Raw genomic sequence first — 14924 nt, 5'->3', positions numbered from 1 at the left:
TCCATAATTCCGCTAGTCTTCAAAAGCTCAGTTTTATCCATATCACTTAAAATCTGTGATGACCAAGTTACTTATCAAGTTAAGTCTAAACTCAGCATGTTTCTACCAGATTAGTCACAACTCAGTTGATGTTTTCTGCCTTCATTTCCTAAAACTTTTACCTGCATTCCCTACTTGGAGCTGTATCTTCCAGCCTACTGAATTTCCCCAAAATTCCAAAACACAAAATACTCTTTATACTCACGGCAACTCAACTTACTGGGACTCCTTTTTTTTTTTTTTTCATGTGTGTGGTGTGTAGTATGTCATGTGTTGTGTGTATGTGTGTTTACATATGTGAACCATGAGCATATGTGCAGAGGCCAGAGGACAATGATGGGTGTGCTTCTCCTGTTGACCTCCCATTTACTTGAGATGGGATCTCTCCCTCAACCTGGAGCTGCTAGCTGTCAGTGAGGCCCAGCAACACTCCAGTATGCTTCCCCATCCCCACATCGTGCACTAGAGTTACAGATTGTGGCCATGCCTGGTTTATTAAAAGTGGGTTCAGGAATTTGAACGTGGTGGTCTCCGAATGAGAGGCCCTAGTGCTTAAGCAGCAAGCCCCTCTAAACTACCTCCCCAATCCCACTGGAATATTTATTTTTGTAATAGATGATAAGATGACAAGAAAATTAATGAGAGTAAGTTGTGAGCTTCATAGATAAGAAATACTTGATAAATAAAATTACTCACTTCCTTGTTATTCTAATTGTTTATTTCCTTTTCTGTAAGGACCTTCTTTACACGTTCCAGTTTGTGAGCTGTGAGAGAACATGGGATTTTTACCCACACTTGTGATCTATGAGGGAGTGCGTGGTTTTTATCCACACTTGTGATCTATGAGGGAGTGCGTGGTTTTTATTCACACTTGTGATCTATGAGGGAGTGCGTGGTTTTTATCCACACTTGTGAGCTATGAGGGAGTGCGTGGTTTTTATCCACACTTATGAGCTATGAGGGAGTGCATGGTTTTTACCCACACTTGTGAGCTATGAGGGAGTGCATGGTTTTTATCCACACTTGTGATCTATGAGGGAGTGCGTGGTTTTTACCCACACTTGTGAGCTATGAGGGAGTGTGTGGTTTTTACCCACACTTGTGAGCTATGAGGGAGTGCATGGTTTTTACCCACACTTGTGAGCTATGAGAGAACATGGGATTTTACCCATACTTGTGAGCTCTGAGGGAGTGCGTGGTTTCGAGCCAGTGGTTGAGGGATAGCTACTGGTCACCTTCATGGTAACAACAGGGGTAGTAATTAGCAAGAGGTTGGATTTCTGAGAAAATAAGTTAGGAAAACAAAATATAAGTGCTTTACAAGGAAACCCCCTCTCCTCTCCTCTTCACCCTCTCTTTCTCTTTCTCTCTCTGTGTGTAAATTTTCACTCTGTAGACCGGGCTGGCCTGGAACTCATGGCAATCCTCCTGCCTCAGCTTAGAGTGCTAGGATGACAGGCATAAGCCATCACTTTTGTGCATCTTCGATCTATGTTTCATCTTATCAAGGGAAACATTACTCTTCATATTATCAGGATGGAAAGACACACTGGTTTTCACGGGCAGTGCCATGGCCTCACTCTACTGCACAAGGGTCTTCTATAGTTGAGGCTGGCCTTGAACTTGTGACCCTCCTGCCTCATTTCTGAGTGGTTGGATCACAGAAATGAGCTTTGGCAGCCACTATTCTTTTTTTTTTTTTATATATGGGCTATGATTCTCTTAATCTCATTTATCTTCCCTGCAAAGCCACAGCTTTCCTTCTGTATAGACTTTCTGGGCATAGATGGGAATATAAACTATGTACCACAAGGCTACATGAACTGAAAGCATGCATGTGGTTACTTGTTACCCCAGGAGCTGGAACTGTCGATTCTTCCCAGGGCTGATAATAAGACCTGGATAAGCTCTCTCCCTCAGCTTCCCATGCAGCTACGCCTTGAACAGAAGCTCTTGACTATTTATGCAATAACTCTTGGGATCATTACAAAAGGAGTACATGTACTGTTTTCTAGGCTTTTCTACTATACAATAGTTTTTCTAGATGTAGCTACATCTCCTGCTAAGCAGAAGGCAGAATATTTCTTTTATTCATCCTTATATACTTGATGGACAAATAGAATGTCTGATACATAGTAGTCTGTCAATAAATGATGGGCTAATTACACTGAACTGTCATAAGAAAGTAATTATTCAATATAGGACATACTTGACAGACTTACAAAATGATTTTTTTTTGTGAATAATCTAAAACAAAAAGAAATTAGGAAGAAAAGAGAGAATAACAACAGGCTTCCCAAGTGGTATCAACAAAGGCATAGTGGGAAGAGCTAATTTAGAATCACTGAATGTTAAAGCTGATGGCAGCTATACAATTCCATCTGGTCTAATCTCTCTTCCAATGCAATGTTCCTGACAAAATGGCTATTCAGATTCTGCTTGGAAACTTTATGAAAAGTCTTTCCATGATTGGACAGTTTAAATTCTAGGAAGTTTCTCCTATAATGAGCTGAATTCTAAAACCTACACTACATTTGAAAACAGAGTATTAGTTTACTCTTTATATGAGATCCATCAAATATTCTCAGTTTGACATTTCTCTCCCTTAAGTGTCAGAGTTGGAAGTATGACTAGTATATGGCTTATTTATCCTTTAGGTCTCTAGAGAAACTTGAAATCCAGTGTCCTCCCCACCCCCCCGTGTGTGCGTCTGTGCACAGGCAGCTGCATGCTCCTTCTGTGCAGGAGTGTGGGTGCTGGAATCAATCCTCCATCGCTCTTCCGTATTTCCTTGAGAGGCAATCTCTCACTGAGCTGCAGGTGCTGTTTCCTGGTCAGACTGACTGACCATGAAGCCCTGCAACTCCCATCTATCACCCTTAGCACTGGGGCCACAGGCATGTGTGGACACGTCTGGATTTTTTGTGGGTGCTGGGATCAAACTCAGGTCCTCATGTTTGTGCCTCAAGCACTTACCTGCGGAGCCATCTGCCTAGCATACAGTATGAGGATCTTCAGTGGCATTTTCTGTTTACCCTATGGAACTTGCTGAATCTAATGACATAGGCTAGCTAAGTATGCCTTATTACAGAAGGAGACAATTATTTCATTATGGTTTCAGGAGAGATTTTTTTCCTAATAGATAATTTTGATTTATTAAGGTAGGGTCTCATTCTAGCTCAGGCTGACCTGGAATTCACTATGTAGTCTCTGGTTGGCCTTGAACACATGGCAATCCTCCTACCTCTGGCTTCCAGGTGCTGAGATTAAAGGCATTATACCACTATACCTGGCTGAATTTTGATTTTTTGTTGTTGTTGTTGAGCGTATACTGATATTAATATAAAAGCAAGAATTTTTGCTATACTTAGATATAAAATAAATTATGGGATGCCCTAATTTGGAGAAAACATTTTATTTATCCATTCAAAAAGTGTTACACAGTGACTATATTCTATGTCTATGTCTATGCTAAGTTACATCATTCCAGAATCATTATAGTAAGTATATTTCTTTCTTTAAGATTTTAGTTGTTCCCATAGATAACTACTGTCCCTCTTTATCACATTTATCTTAACCTTAAAAATTAATTGTAGAATATGATGAAAAAGTACATACATCTTGTTTGTGCATGAAGCTACAGAGAACATGCTAGATGTCATTTTTATAAGACAGATGCAGTCTAGCATTGGATGATACTGATATGGGTAAATATAGTGAGAATTGTTTACATTATTTTTCAAGAAACACAGTTAAATCAATTTTAGTGCACATATTTTACATGGCAGGTTATATCACGCAACATGTCACAAAATTCTTACCATTCCAAATGATATTACCCTAATGTTTTTCATATTATACCACTCTTGTAGGTATGATTCTTGCTTTTTGTTAAATGTGTGATTTGCATAATTAACTTACTTTAACTCCTTTTTGTATACAGTGATTTTTATAAAGCTATGGTAGGTATTTCTGGTTTCTGAGGGAAATTAATATAAAGATACTTTATTTTTATCATATAATATAGAAATATATTGTAATGACAGTGGTAATCCAAGTGGAAGAAATAAATTGTTCTTTCTGAATTTTGCAAAGGCAAATAAAGTATTCATATAAACTCAATTGCTAAAAGTCATCAAAGCCAGGCGTGGTGGCGCACGCCTATAATCCCAGCACTCGGGAGGCAGAGGTAGGAGGATTGCCATGAGTTCAAGGCCACCCTGAGACTACAGAGTGAATTCCAGGTCAGCCTGGACCAGAGTGAGACCCTACCTCGAAAAAAACAAAAACAAAAACAAAAACAAAAAAAGTCATCAAAAAGAGGTTACTCAACAGTAGTAGTAACTGTTTTAATTCACTTGTAGCATAAAACATATAGCCATTGATAAGATAGAACATACAAACAGACCCATTTTCTTTTTCTTTTTACATTTTCAAGTGAGGTGTATGTGTTATGTACCCTATGTACATTGCACTAACTGACTTTTTTTTTTTCCTTTGGTTTTTCGAGGCAAGGTCTCACTCTATCCCAGACTGACCTGGAATTCACTATGTAGTCTCAGGGTGGCCTTGAACTCATAGCGATCCTCCCACCTCTGCCTCCTGAGTGCTGGGATTAAAGGCATGTACCACCACTCAGCTACAAACTAACTGGCTTTTAAATCAGATCTAAATTTTTAGGCATTAAGAGCTATGCTAGATGGGTGTCTTATCACACACCTGTAATCCCATCTCATGTTGAGGCCTGAGGTAGAAGGAATTTAAGGTCAAAGCCATCCTGAGCTATGTGATCAACTCTGGCTCAAAAACAATATAAAAACAAAAAAAGCATAAACAAAATAAAACACTTTATACTAATAATTGATAAGGAAAGATTAGAGAGATGAATATTAAGTGCAGTGTATGAAGAATGTTAACTAGAAATTATATAAAATATATGTACATATATACATAGACACACATACATACATACATTTATTTTGGAAAAATCCTTCAAGTTCTATACACCTAAATTAAATGACATAGCTTATTAAAACTAAAAGTTCATTTAATCAGTGAAATATGTTATAAACATAAATTCTAAGTGCTATGTATAGTCTAGCAAGGATTAGTTGATATAAGTTATTATTTCTAATATAAGTAGGAGTAAGGAAATACTTTAAATATCTAAATGATAGTTTCACAAGACATTAAGAAAATACATAAGAATTTTACTGACTAAGAAAATGTAAGGAAATTGATAGGTAAACAAGTTGGTTTCTTCTAGCTTTGGTGATACTACAAAGGTATACTACAAAGGTGATACTACAAAGGTAAATGCTTTTCATATAATATGGAATTCCAGAGACTTTTGGTTATATGAACTTCCTATTTCAATGTAGTTTATATTACTGTATGTTTGTTAGAAGATCTTCATTATCACAGGGTGGTGTTAAAATTCTGACTATTGGTGGTTAGGGCAATTCTTGTGAAAGGTAGTGGTGAAACTATCACTTGTAGTGTTTATAAATGGCAGCTCTGCGTATGCTCATTTCTGACCATGGTGTATAGTTTTGAAAGTGACTCTGTGAAATTTCCTTAAAATGTAAATTTTAAAATTAATTTCTATTCTAAACAAGCTTTCCAAAGGAGATAAAAAGAAGCCTTAGCTAAAACAAACAGCACCTGGAACAGCAAACTTAAAGCACTGCTAACAGCTCGGACAGGCTCAGTCCCAGTGCATTGTTCTGGGAAATTCTGACTTTGAAGCTGGTTAAAATAACATGGCTTTGTATAACACATTGTCAGTGGACCTTAGGTTGCAGCTCAGTGGTGTAAGATCTTGAGCTTGAGTCTCAACACCACCGAACAACTGAATGAATGAATGAATGAATTTTTAAAAAGAGTCACAGAAATACATTTTATGCTTATTTCATTTAATATTTTAAGTCAACTTTTATTTAATTTAACCATTCTCTTGGCATAACATAAGAGTAACAATTTGCTTTGTGTAATATAATGTATTTCTATGCAGTATATTTCCTCTAATAAACTAAAGACATATATAATAGCACACTGTTAAAATAGGGGTTACTGTTATATAAATTTGGAAATTTCCAAATGCTGCATCTCTAAGAAGATTCTTTTTGATTTGGGGGATGGAATGGAGTCCTTGGTGCCTGTTAAACTTGCGCTTTACTACTGAGCACCCACTGCTCAAGACTTTACAATGCATATACTAAATGCTGGAAAGTAAAGCTATTTGTAAAGGTGAACTGTGGCCTCAGCCCCTAACTCTCTGTGCCGACTATTTACCTGCGGTCCTAAGGGCACCATTCCTCTTGGTGGGGTCATTCTCTGCATTGGCCCGCCCATATTTGGATGTCCTGAAAGAAGGATAAACATATTAGGAACATAACAGGCACCAGTGCTAAGCCAGAAGGTTGATTCCTTTCTGCTAGCTCTAACAATGTCTTATAAAACAAGTATCCCAATGGCTGTTACCACCTTGCTTCTGGCTTTTGTAACCATTTTTCTGTCCACACTCTGTCCATTATTATCTTGATTGAAAATTTCTTCCTACACTGTGTTAGATTACTCCTCTCAGAGAATTTGCTACTCTTTCTTTAGAACAATGCAATAGCCTTGTATCTGAGGCATCTCAGTATCTTTATGGATTGACCAGGTACCAGATTAACCAGGGTTGTTAGACGAACGAAAGCCAAGCCGTTTGCTACTTAGCACTCGTTCCTTTTGTCATCTTTTCAAATGAACCAACCACTCTACCTGAAAAAGGCAGAGGAGATAACAAATGGTATAATCATTTAGCTTCCTGTGTCAGAAGTCATATACAAGACTTTAGAACTTGTTAAAATATGGAAGTTTGGCCGGGTATAGTGATACACACCTTTAATCCCAGCACTAGGGAGGCAGAGATAGGAGGATCGCTGTGAATTTGAGGCCATTCTGAGACTACATAGTCAATTCCAGCTCAGCCTGTACTAGAATGAGGCCCTACCATAAAAAAATCAAAACAAAACAAAAAACAAAAAATACAGAACTTTGGACATTTATGTGGTCTTTTTTTTAAATGTTATCACCAACTTTCCAATGAGGTCTAATTAAGAGTTAACTGAAAATATAAATTTAGCCATGTTACCTGCAAAAACGCAACTGGTAAAATTATAGAATATTTATATAAATGAAATTTTCCATAAACAGAATTTCCTTTTTTGGTTCTGCAAATAAATCACTTTTACTTTAATTACCTTGTTGTCGTGTTGGGTCCATTCCACTGGGGAGTAATGGCTGACTTCCTGGGACACCTCCAAGTGCCTATTAGTGAAAAAATAATCAATACTGAAAAAAGTTATAAATATGTGCCTCGAATGCTCTCTTTTAAAATTTCTATAACTCTGAACCAATAAACTTACAAAGTGAAAAGAAAAAAAACCAAAATATTCTGTAACTATATAATGCATTTGAATATTTTTTAAGATCTCTATTTTTACATTCATTTATAAATTATATCTATATATATATTTAGTGTAAGTAGTGTTAAGTTCCTATTTGCAAATATTCTAGTTTATCCAATTGTTTGGCAATAAAATAAGTAATTTTTGAAACAAGTTTATAGAAACCATGATATTTCTCCATCAGAAGTAAAATGCCATTTCCAAAATTTAATTAAAAAAAACATCAATACTGTAAAAATTTATAAAATATGTGCCTTATATGCTCCCTTTCAAAATTTCTATAACTCTGAACCAATAGACTTACAAAGTGAAAAGAAAACAACAAAAAATTTCTGTAACTATATAATGCATTAGAATATTTTATAAGATCTTTATACTTTACATTCATTTATAAATTTTATAGTTATGCATATACTTAGTGTAAGTAGTCTAAGTTCCTATTTGCAATAATTCTACTTTATCCAATTGTTTGGCAAACAAAATAAGTAATTTGGGAAACAAGTTTATAGAAAGCATGATATTTCTCCATCAGAAGTAAAATGCCATTTCCAAAACTTAATGAGTAAGAATACTGAAATAATTTTCTTCTTAAAAATCATCTATCTTTGTAGAAAAATCTCCTCATTTGGTGTTAACGATCGCAGGAGTAAAATGTTAAGGTATCAATAATTTTTTCTCTCTCACCTCATTTTCTCTAAGACACCATATAGGAAAATATTTCAACTGAGTTCAAACAATTGGCAATGTGGAAAAAGCGAATGAGAAGTGCGAAGACATGGTTTGCTGTATGTTGGGAAACACTGACTCATGCATCATGGGGATGTCAGGAGCAGAGCCCAGAGCTGGACTGAGCTACACATACATGACGTACGCCTGTGGATCCAAGGAGTATGCACATGCACAGACACAAAATCCTGAAAACTGAAGCTTTCTGTAAAAATTCACTAATTTAACTTACATCAAGAAAACCTCATTATATCTTCAAGTATTTCGAGAGAGTCAAGTTATACACCCAGGTCACAACAGTTTCTTGTGATAACTTAGGATGCAGAAGAGAGCTGTAATTTCACCTCTCTTTTTATTGCAAGCACATATAATACATATTTATGGAGTTCTGATATTATGAGGCTGTTTCCAGCATATTTTTGATTACTACTGCCACCCTAACATTCTGACTTCACCTATACCAAATTTTTAATCTTCATGTTTTCAATTAACAATATAAAAGTCCTAACTTCTTAATGCTAAACTAAAACACCTCTCCTCTCAGGGACCGTGGAGTGCCATTGTGGTACTTTCCAGACCTCAGCTTAGGGCTTGTTTCCTAACAAATTCTTCCCCATAGCTCCAGGCTGGGATGAGCCTCAGCCATTCCTCTCTTCCCCTCCCCTCCTCTTCCTCTTTATTTCTCTCTCTTTCAGTACTGACATGACCAGGTAGCTTTGTGAGTGAACCAGGGCAGAATCTACATTCTTTAAGTACTTAGGAGCAGGAAAAAACAAAAAAACCCTCATACTTCCTGTGGCTCACACAATCTCCATACTGTAACATGTTACACATATTTAAACCAGTTGCAATTCTGGTGCATGTTTGTTCACTTTGATATAAAAATAGCACTGGTTATGTGGATACATAAAAGCAACAGACAGTATCAGTGATAATATATACTAAAGAGCCAGCATATCTGTGCCATGAATTGTGCTGTATTACTTATTCAATCATCAGCAACAACCATTACAACAATCTTCACATTATTATTATTCATCTTTTTTGACAATGAGGAACCAAGGTTTAATACATAAATTATTTGTTACTTGTCTGTAGTTATTCCACTGCTAAATTGGTATAGTCAGGGCTTAGATTCCTATCAACATACCACAAATGTTCTGAATGACTAGCCTTGAACCCTAGGATTTAAAATAAATGAAATAAAAAATTTTAAGAAAACAGAAATAATTAACTAGTAGAATGTCTTGGATTATAAAAGAATTACTTAGTCTACCAAGGGTGCATCATGATTACAAAGATAATTAAAAGACCCTCTAGGAATCCAAGGTCCTGCATATATTTCCTACATCAAGGCTTACTGATGATAAAAACAAACCCAGCAAATTTCTTCATGGTTTTAGCATATAACTCAATGGGTTATTGGGATCCACCAAAAACTTATGATATAAACTTTATAACAGGCTCTCTAACTTTATAAAATAAAGTCAAATAATCAAGCCACATTAGACATAAAGGAATTTTAGAAATATCAAGTCTACTCTCACTCAATTGGCAAGAAAGTCACAGGCTCTTACAGCTGTTTGTCATATGACTGGTGTTTGAGCCTAATGTTCATCCCTCATTAGCTTGGGAAAAAAATTTTTTTTCCAACACTGCCACTACTATTTCCTTTCTTTCTGTAAAAGGTAATCAACAATACAAAAAGATATTAATATATAGAAACATTATACTTAAGTGTAGGAAGATCTTTCCCTTAAATAACTTACCACTCATTTAGTTAGTTTTTATTTTGTTCAATCTCTGCAAATCTGGTGTTGCTATACAAACTTAAAAATTCTGCTCCATTACACAACATTTTAAATGTTCAAAAGTACTCCTAATACTAAAGCTACTAGTTCCATCATCCCAGAAAGCTGTGAATTAGAACCCCAGCTCCACAAGAAAAGGGAGTTTTTTGTTTTGTTTTGTTTTTTGTTTTTTCAAGGTAGGGTCTCAGGCTGACCTGGAATTCACTATGTAGTTTCAGGGTGGCCTTGAACTCAAGGTGATCCTCCTACCTCTGCTTCCCAAGTGCTGGGATTAAAGGTGTGTGCCACCACACCTGGCTAAGAATTTCTTTTCATCAGTTCATACACTGACATGTTACCCGCATCAAGAATGGATATCATGTAAGCCTGAATAAATAAAGTGTTCAATGATTTTTTTTCTGAGACAGATTTTTTATAGACTATGATATTTCTAACCAAGGATGTTATAACTCATTTTTTTGCACTAATTTATATTCAAAATGAGTAAGACTATAACAAGATGGTGAGAAGATAATGAGATATGTTTCAGCAGAAGAAATAAACATTGTATCACAAATCTCCTTATTCCAATGACTTAAACTGGGTAATACTGCGTAGGATTCACTGTTTAAACTCTTCTTGGTTTGGCAAAATAATGTAATCTTTTTGGCAGGATATATTGAAGCTTTTAGTGTTTTCTACCTTACAAAGGAAGGTAATAATTGCAAAAAAGCAGATTCAAAATAATAATGAAACAATATGCTTTTAATGACTTTTTTGGTTTTCAACTAATAATTTAAATGTTAAAAATGCAGATATAATAAAATAAGGAGATATTAATGATAAAAATGATACTTTGGACTGGCCAAAGAAACTTGCTTTACATGCTTTATCATTGACTACCAACTTACTAAACAGGCTGTAGATATTTAATGTTTGAAGTTAGTAATCATCTAAATCCTCCTCCTTACAATTGTAACAGTAAGACTGATTATTTTTACTCAACAGAATATGTTTTTCTTTATGCAGATGACATTTTATGTGCTTGTGTGTTTATGTCTTGAAAATCTTGAGACATGATAAACTTTCAAACACCAGATCCAGCTGTAACCTAAGCACTCAGAAGGTCTGAGGATCAAGGGTTTGCTCTGGGCTACCTAGTGAGATCATGCCTTAAACAGCCAGAAAAATTAAAATAACCTATATTTATAATTTAACATTCTCCCACTTAAAGATATGTGTTTTTGTCTCTATAGATTATGAGTAGGCATTTCAACAGAACCAAGTGAAAATAACTCCAATAATTCTACCACATTTCCATCAGTACCACACAGTAAAAATATTTTAATAATATTTTTACAGAAGATTTTCACACTTCCTAGATCTTCTGGGCACCTCCTAGGATTATACAATATCAAAACTAAGGATGGAGCATCACACATATCACAAAGACTCTATAGGAGCAACAGACTTTTATCCTTTAGGAAGAAAACTAAGAGGCTCTGATACCAGTTTAAGTAGCTCTGTTGATGTATACAGGCTCACCCACAGAGAAAATAAAATTCCCACATGTTGGCACATGGGACATCTGTGTAGTTCTGCTTCCTATTTCATGACCTGTTTTCTTGGACCAATAAACTGAGCAGCCTCAGTCTGTAGGAGAAAATGGCTCCTGCTGCTAACCTACGGGGGCTGCCAAGCACCAAAATCCCTGGACTGGACGGCCCAGTCCTGCTTTCTGCTTCACCTTCTCCCCTACAGTGAATTTGGGTACTGTCACTCCCTGCTGCTCACTAGAAGCACAGAGTCCAGAAAACTGGGAAACTTCAAAGACACGGTATAATTTCAATATGAGTTTGGACAGAAGCAGAATTCTTTTGCTATGAAATCAATTAGTAACGGCAATTTTCTTGTTTCATTTTTGATAGTGAAAAATGAATAAATGGGCTGGGTGTGGTGGCATACACCTTTAATCCCAGTACTGTGAGTTTGAGGCCATCCTGAGACTACATAATGAATTCCATGTCAGCCTGGGCTAGAGTGAGCCCCTACCTCTAAAAACCAAAAACAAAAAAATAAAGAAAAGAAAAATGAATAAATGGAAAGAAAATAAGAATGAAAAATAAAACTTATACTGATTTTACTTTATTTTGGGATAAAACCAAGCATACAAATAACAAACCTAGAGAAAGTGACAAGACAATCACCTTGGCATGAATATTCCATACTACTTAGCATTTAGTTTCATCCTTTATTATAAACATGCATGCACATTGCCTATAAAATAAAACTTAAACTCTTTGCAAGTAATTATCATGCTTTATTCTTTTTAGCAAGTAGTTATGATACTGCTTAAAAATTTAAAAGAAAAGTATTTGAAAAATTCTGAACTCCTGAGAATTTTTTAAAAAGTGGAAGATTTGTTGTCAAATATTTAACAAAAGGTTTGCCTCTCCAAGAAGCAACTAATTTTTTCTGATTTTTCATTATTACTGGCTATAACTTATGTGAATTAAGAGTACATGTAAATAAAATATGCTCATAGAAATTTCACTAAGATAATCAATATTTACTAAAATTAAGTAAATGTTTAAACTTTTCAAACTATAAAGTAAAGTAAGGACAGTGGTTAGCAAACTTTATTTCTTAAGTATCTAGATAGTATATATTTTAGGGTTGCAAGCCACGGTCTCTGTTGTGTTCAGTGAAATATTTATGGCACGAGACAGTCAAAGACAATACATACAGGTATCTGTGTGAGCCAAGGAAACTATTTACAAAAAAGTCACCCCGCATGAAGTTAGGGCTACCCAACCGTGAAGTAGAGAACATATTACTAGATGTAGAAGTAAGTGGGGTCAGAAAAAGGATGGTTTTATATTTTATAGGCTAAGTAATATTTGTAACATTTCTTTATTTAAAAAATAAAGTAGCACATAAAAATTACCTGATTAGGTATCCTCAATGGGGGCCTTGGCCCTCCAGGGTACCGAGGTGACATAAAAGGCTAAAGAGGTAAAACAAAGAGACAAAACAAAAATCAGCATGATATAAAATACACATATAAAATCCAATTACTTTAAAATTAGAATACACAACACAAATGAATTTGCTTTTCTATGTGTCTGCTTCCAGTAGAATATTTCCCAGAAAAATTATCATTTTATTTTTATTTTAATTAATTTATTTTTGTGAGAGGGAGTGAACTACTATAAAGTTTCTTTCCATATTTTGATCCTAATATATTCTAAAGTACATTCATTTAAACAAAAGGAAATATGGTCTTCTTTTATTTTTTAAACATATTTATTTATTTGAGAGAGAGAAAGAGGGGGGGGAATGGGCACTCCAGGGCCTCTGGCCACTGCAAATGAACTCCAGATGCATGTACCCCCTTGTGCATCGGGCTTACGTAGGTCCTGGAAAAGTGAACCAGGATTCTCTGGCTTTGCAGGCAAATGCCTTAACTGCTAAGCCATCTCTCCAGCCCATGGTCTTCTTTTAAAAATAATGCTAACTTATGTTGTTGGATGAGGTAGAGGCTATTAAGATGTGTCAAATCTTTCAGTCAATAAACTGTTTTAAGATTTTACCAAAACTATCATTTTAATGATTGTTAAAGGTGTCAAAAGTTTGATAACTCAGATATGGGGACCAAAGTTTTACAAGTTTAAAGTTCCATTTTACTAATTTTCTAGAAATAGCTGTAAAGCCAGGTGTGGTGGCACATGCCTATAAACTCAGCACTTGGGAGGCAGAGGTAGGAGGGTTGCCGGGAGTTCAAGACCACCCTGAGACTACAGTGTGAATTCCAGGTCAGCCTGGGCTAGAGTGAAGCCCTACCTCAAAAAAGCAAAAAGAAAAGAAGAAATAGCTGAAGAGCTACAATTTTGTTTAATTAATACATAATTACTTAAGTATAAGATCCTTTATGTGTAAGCAAATAGTAAATGCTGAGGCTGAATATTACAATACTACAAATACAATTCTGTAGAATATTAAGAATAGTTTAATATAAGTTGAGAATTAATTTAACAGATAGCAAGTGACTAAAAGCTTTTCATTTCAAACATACAGCACTTCACAGAATTAAATCCTACAGTTGCTAAGGATCTTCTCTAGTTTGAAAAATTAGGCCTTCAGATCTCAAGTACACTTCCATTTACCACTGCTGCTTTGTTGAAAGTACCCTCTGAAAAATAAGAAGTTCCCTCAGAAATTCCTGCCATATAGATATGCTTTGATAGCATCTGCAGAGTGCGACAAGACAAGAGCATGGACTTTGCCTTTTTTGTTCACTGTGTTCTGGGATGCCACTGAGCTCCAGGAGCTCACGTTATATGGGTGAAAACTGGAGATTCAGGAGTACAATCACCTGTAGCTGATCAAACGTCAGTCGATTATCCAAATTAGCGAAGCTGATTTTTAAAATGTGTACTTTTCATATGTTTGATCAGAGCTCTCTCTTTCATCACTGATGAAACTATTCTAAATTGATAGGTAAACTATGTATTATCACCAAGAAACTCATTACAATATTTAAGCATTGTTATTATCTGTGATCTTTCTCTTGTAATTCAACCAATTTAACTTAAAAATTATCTTTTAAATTCTAGGTTCAATTTTAAAATTTAATAGTTGGACAGGTTGCTGCTGGTTTCTTTGAAAAAGTGATGTTTTTGAAACATTTACAACTTTAAGGTGTAATGTCAACATAAAAAAAATATGGAGAAATAAAAGCAACTTACAATAGTTCCTACCTATGGAATTATTGGAAATTGAGTATAAGATCAAAATTATGTAAGAATTATTACTGAATAGCAAATGCTAAGATAAATAATATTAAAACCCTTTTTGAAATAGAGCACTTGAGATTTTATGTTCACTTGGAAGTAAAAAAGATATTTAGGTGTTG

At 35.3% G+C, this 14924-nt stretch overlaps 1 protein-coding gene across 4 annotated transcripts in view; it reads right to left on the bottom strand.

Moving 5' to 3' along the window:
* Positions 1–14924, bottom strand: part of Ssbp2 (single stranded DNA binding protein 2) — a 253386-nt gene that overhangs the window by 38831 nt on the left and 199631 nt on the right. For all 4 annotated transcript variants that reach the window (XM_045133623.1, XM_045133625.1, XM_045133624.1 and 1 more), the window contains 3 exons: positions 12957–13016; positions 7287–7353; positions 6334–6404 (listed from right to left, as the gene is read on the bottom strand). In XM_045133623.1, coding sequence (XP_044989558.1) covers positions 6334–6404; positions 7287–7353; positions 12957–13016 — 198 coding nt within the window. The remainder of the gene's footprint in view (positions 1–6333; positions 6405–7286; positions 7354–12956; positions 13017–14924) is intronic.

Source organism: Jaculus jaculus, chromosome 14 (genome assembly GCF_020740685.1).
Source record: "Jaculus jaculus isolate mJacJac1 chromosome 14, mJacJac1.mat.Y.cur, whole genome shotgun sequence".
Lineage (NCBI taxonomy): Eukaryota > Metazoa > Chordata > Mammalia > Rodentia > Dipodidae > Jaculus > Jaculus jaculus.
The sequence above is the reverse complement of the archived record's forward strand: the minus strand, read 5'-3'. Positions and strand labels throughout refer to the sequence as shown.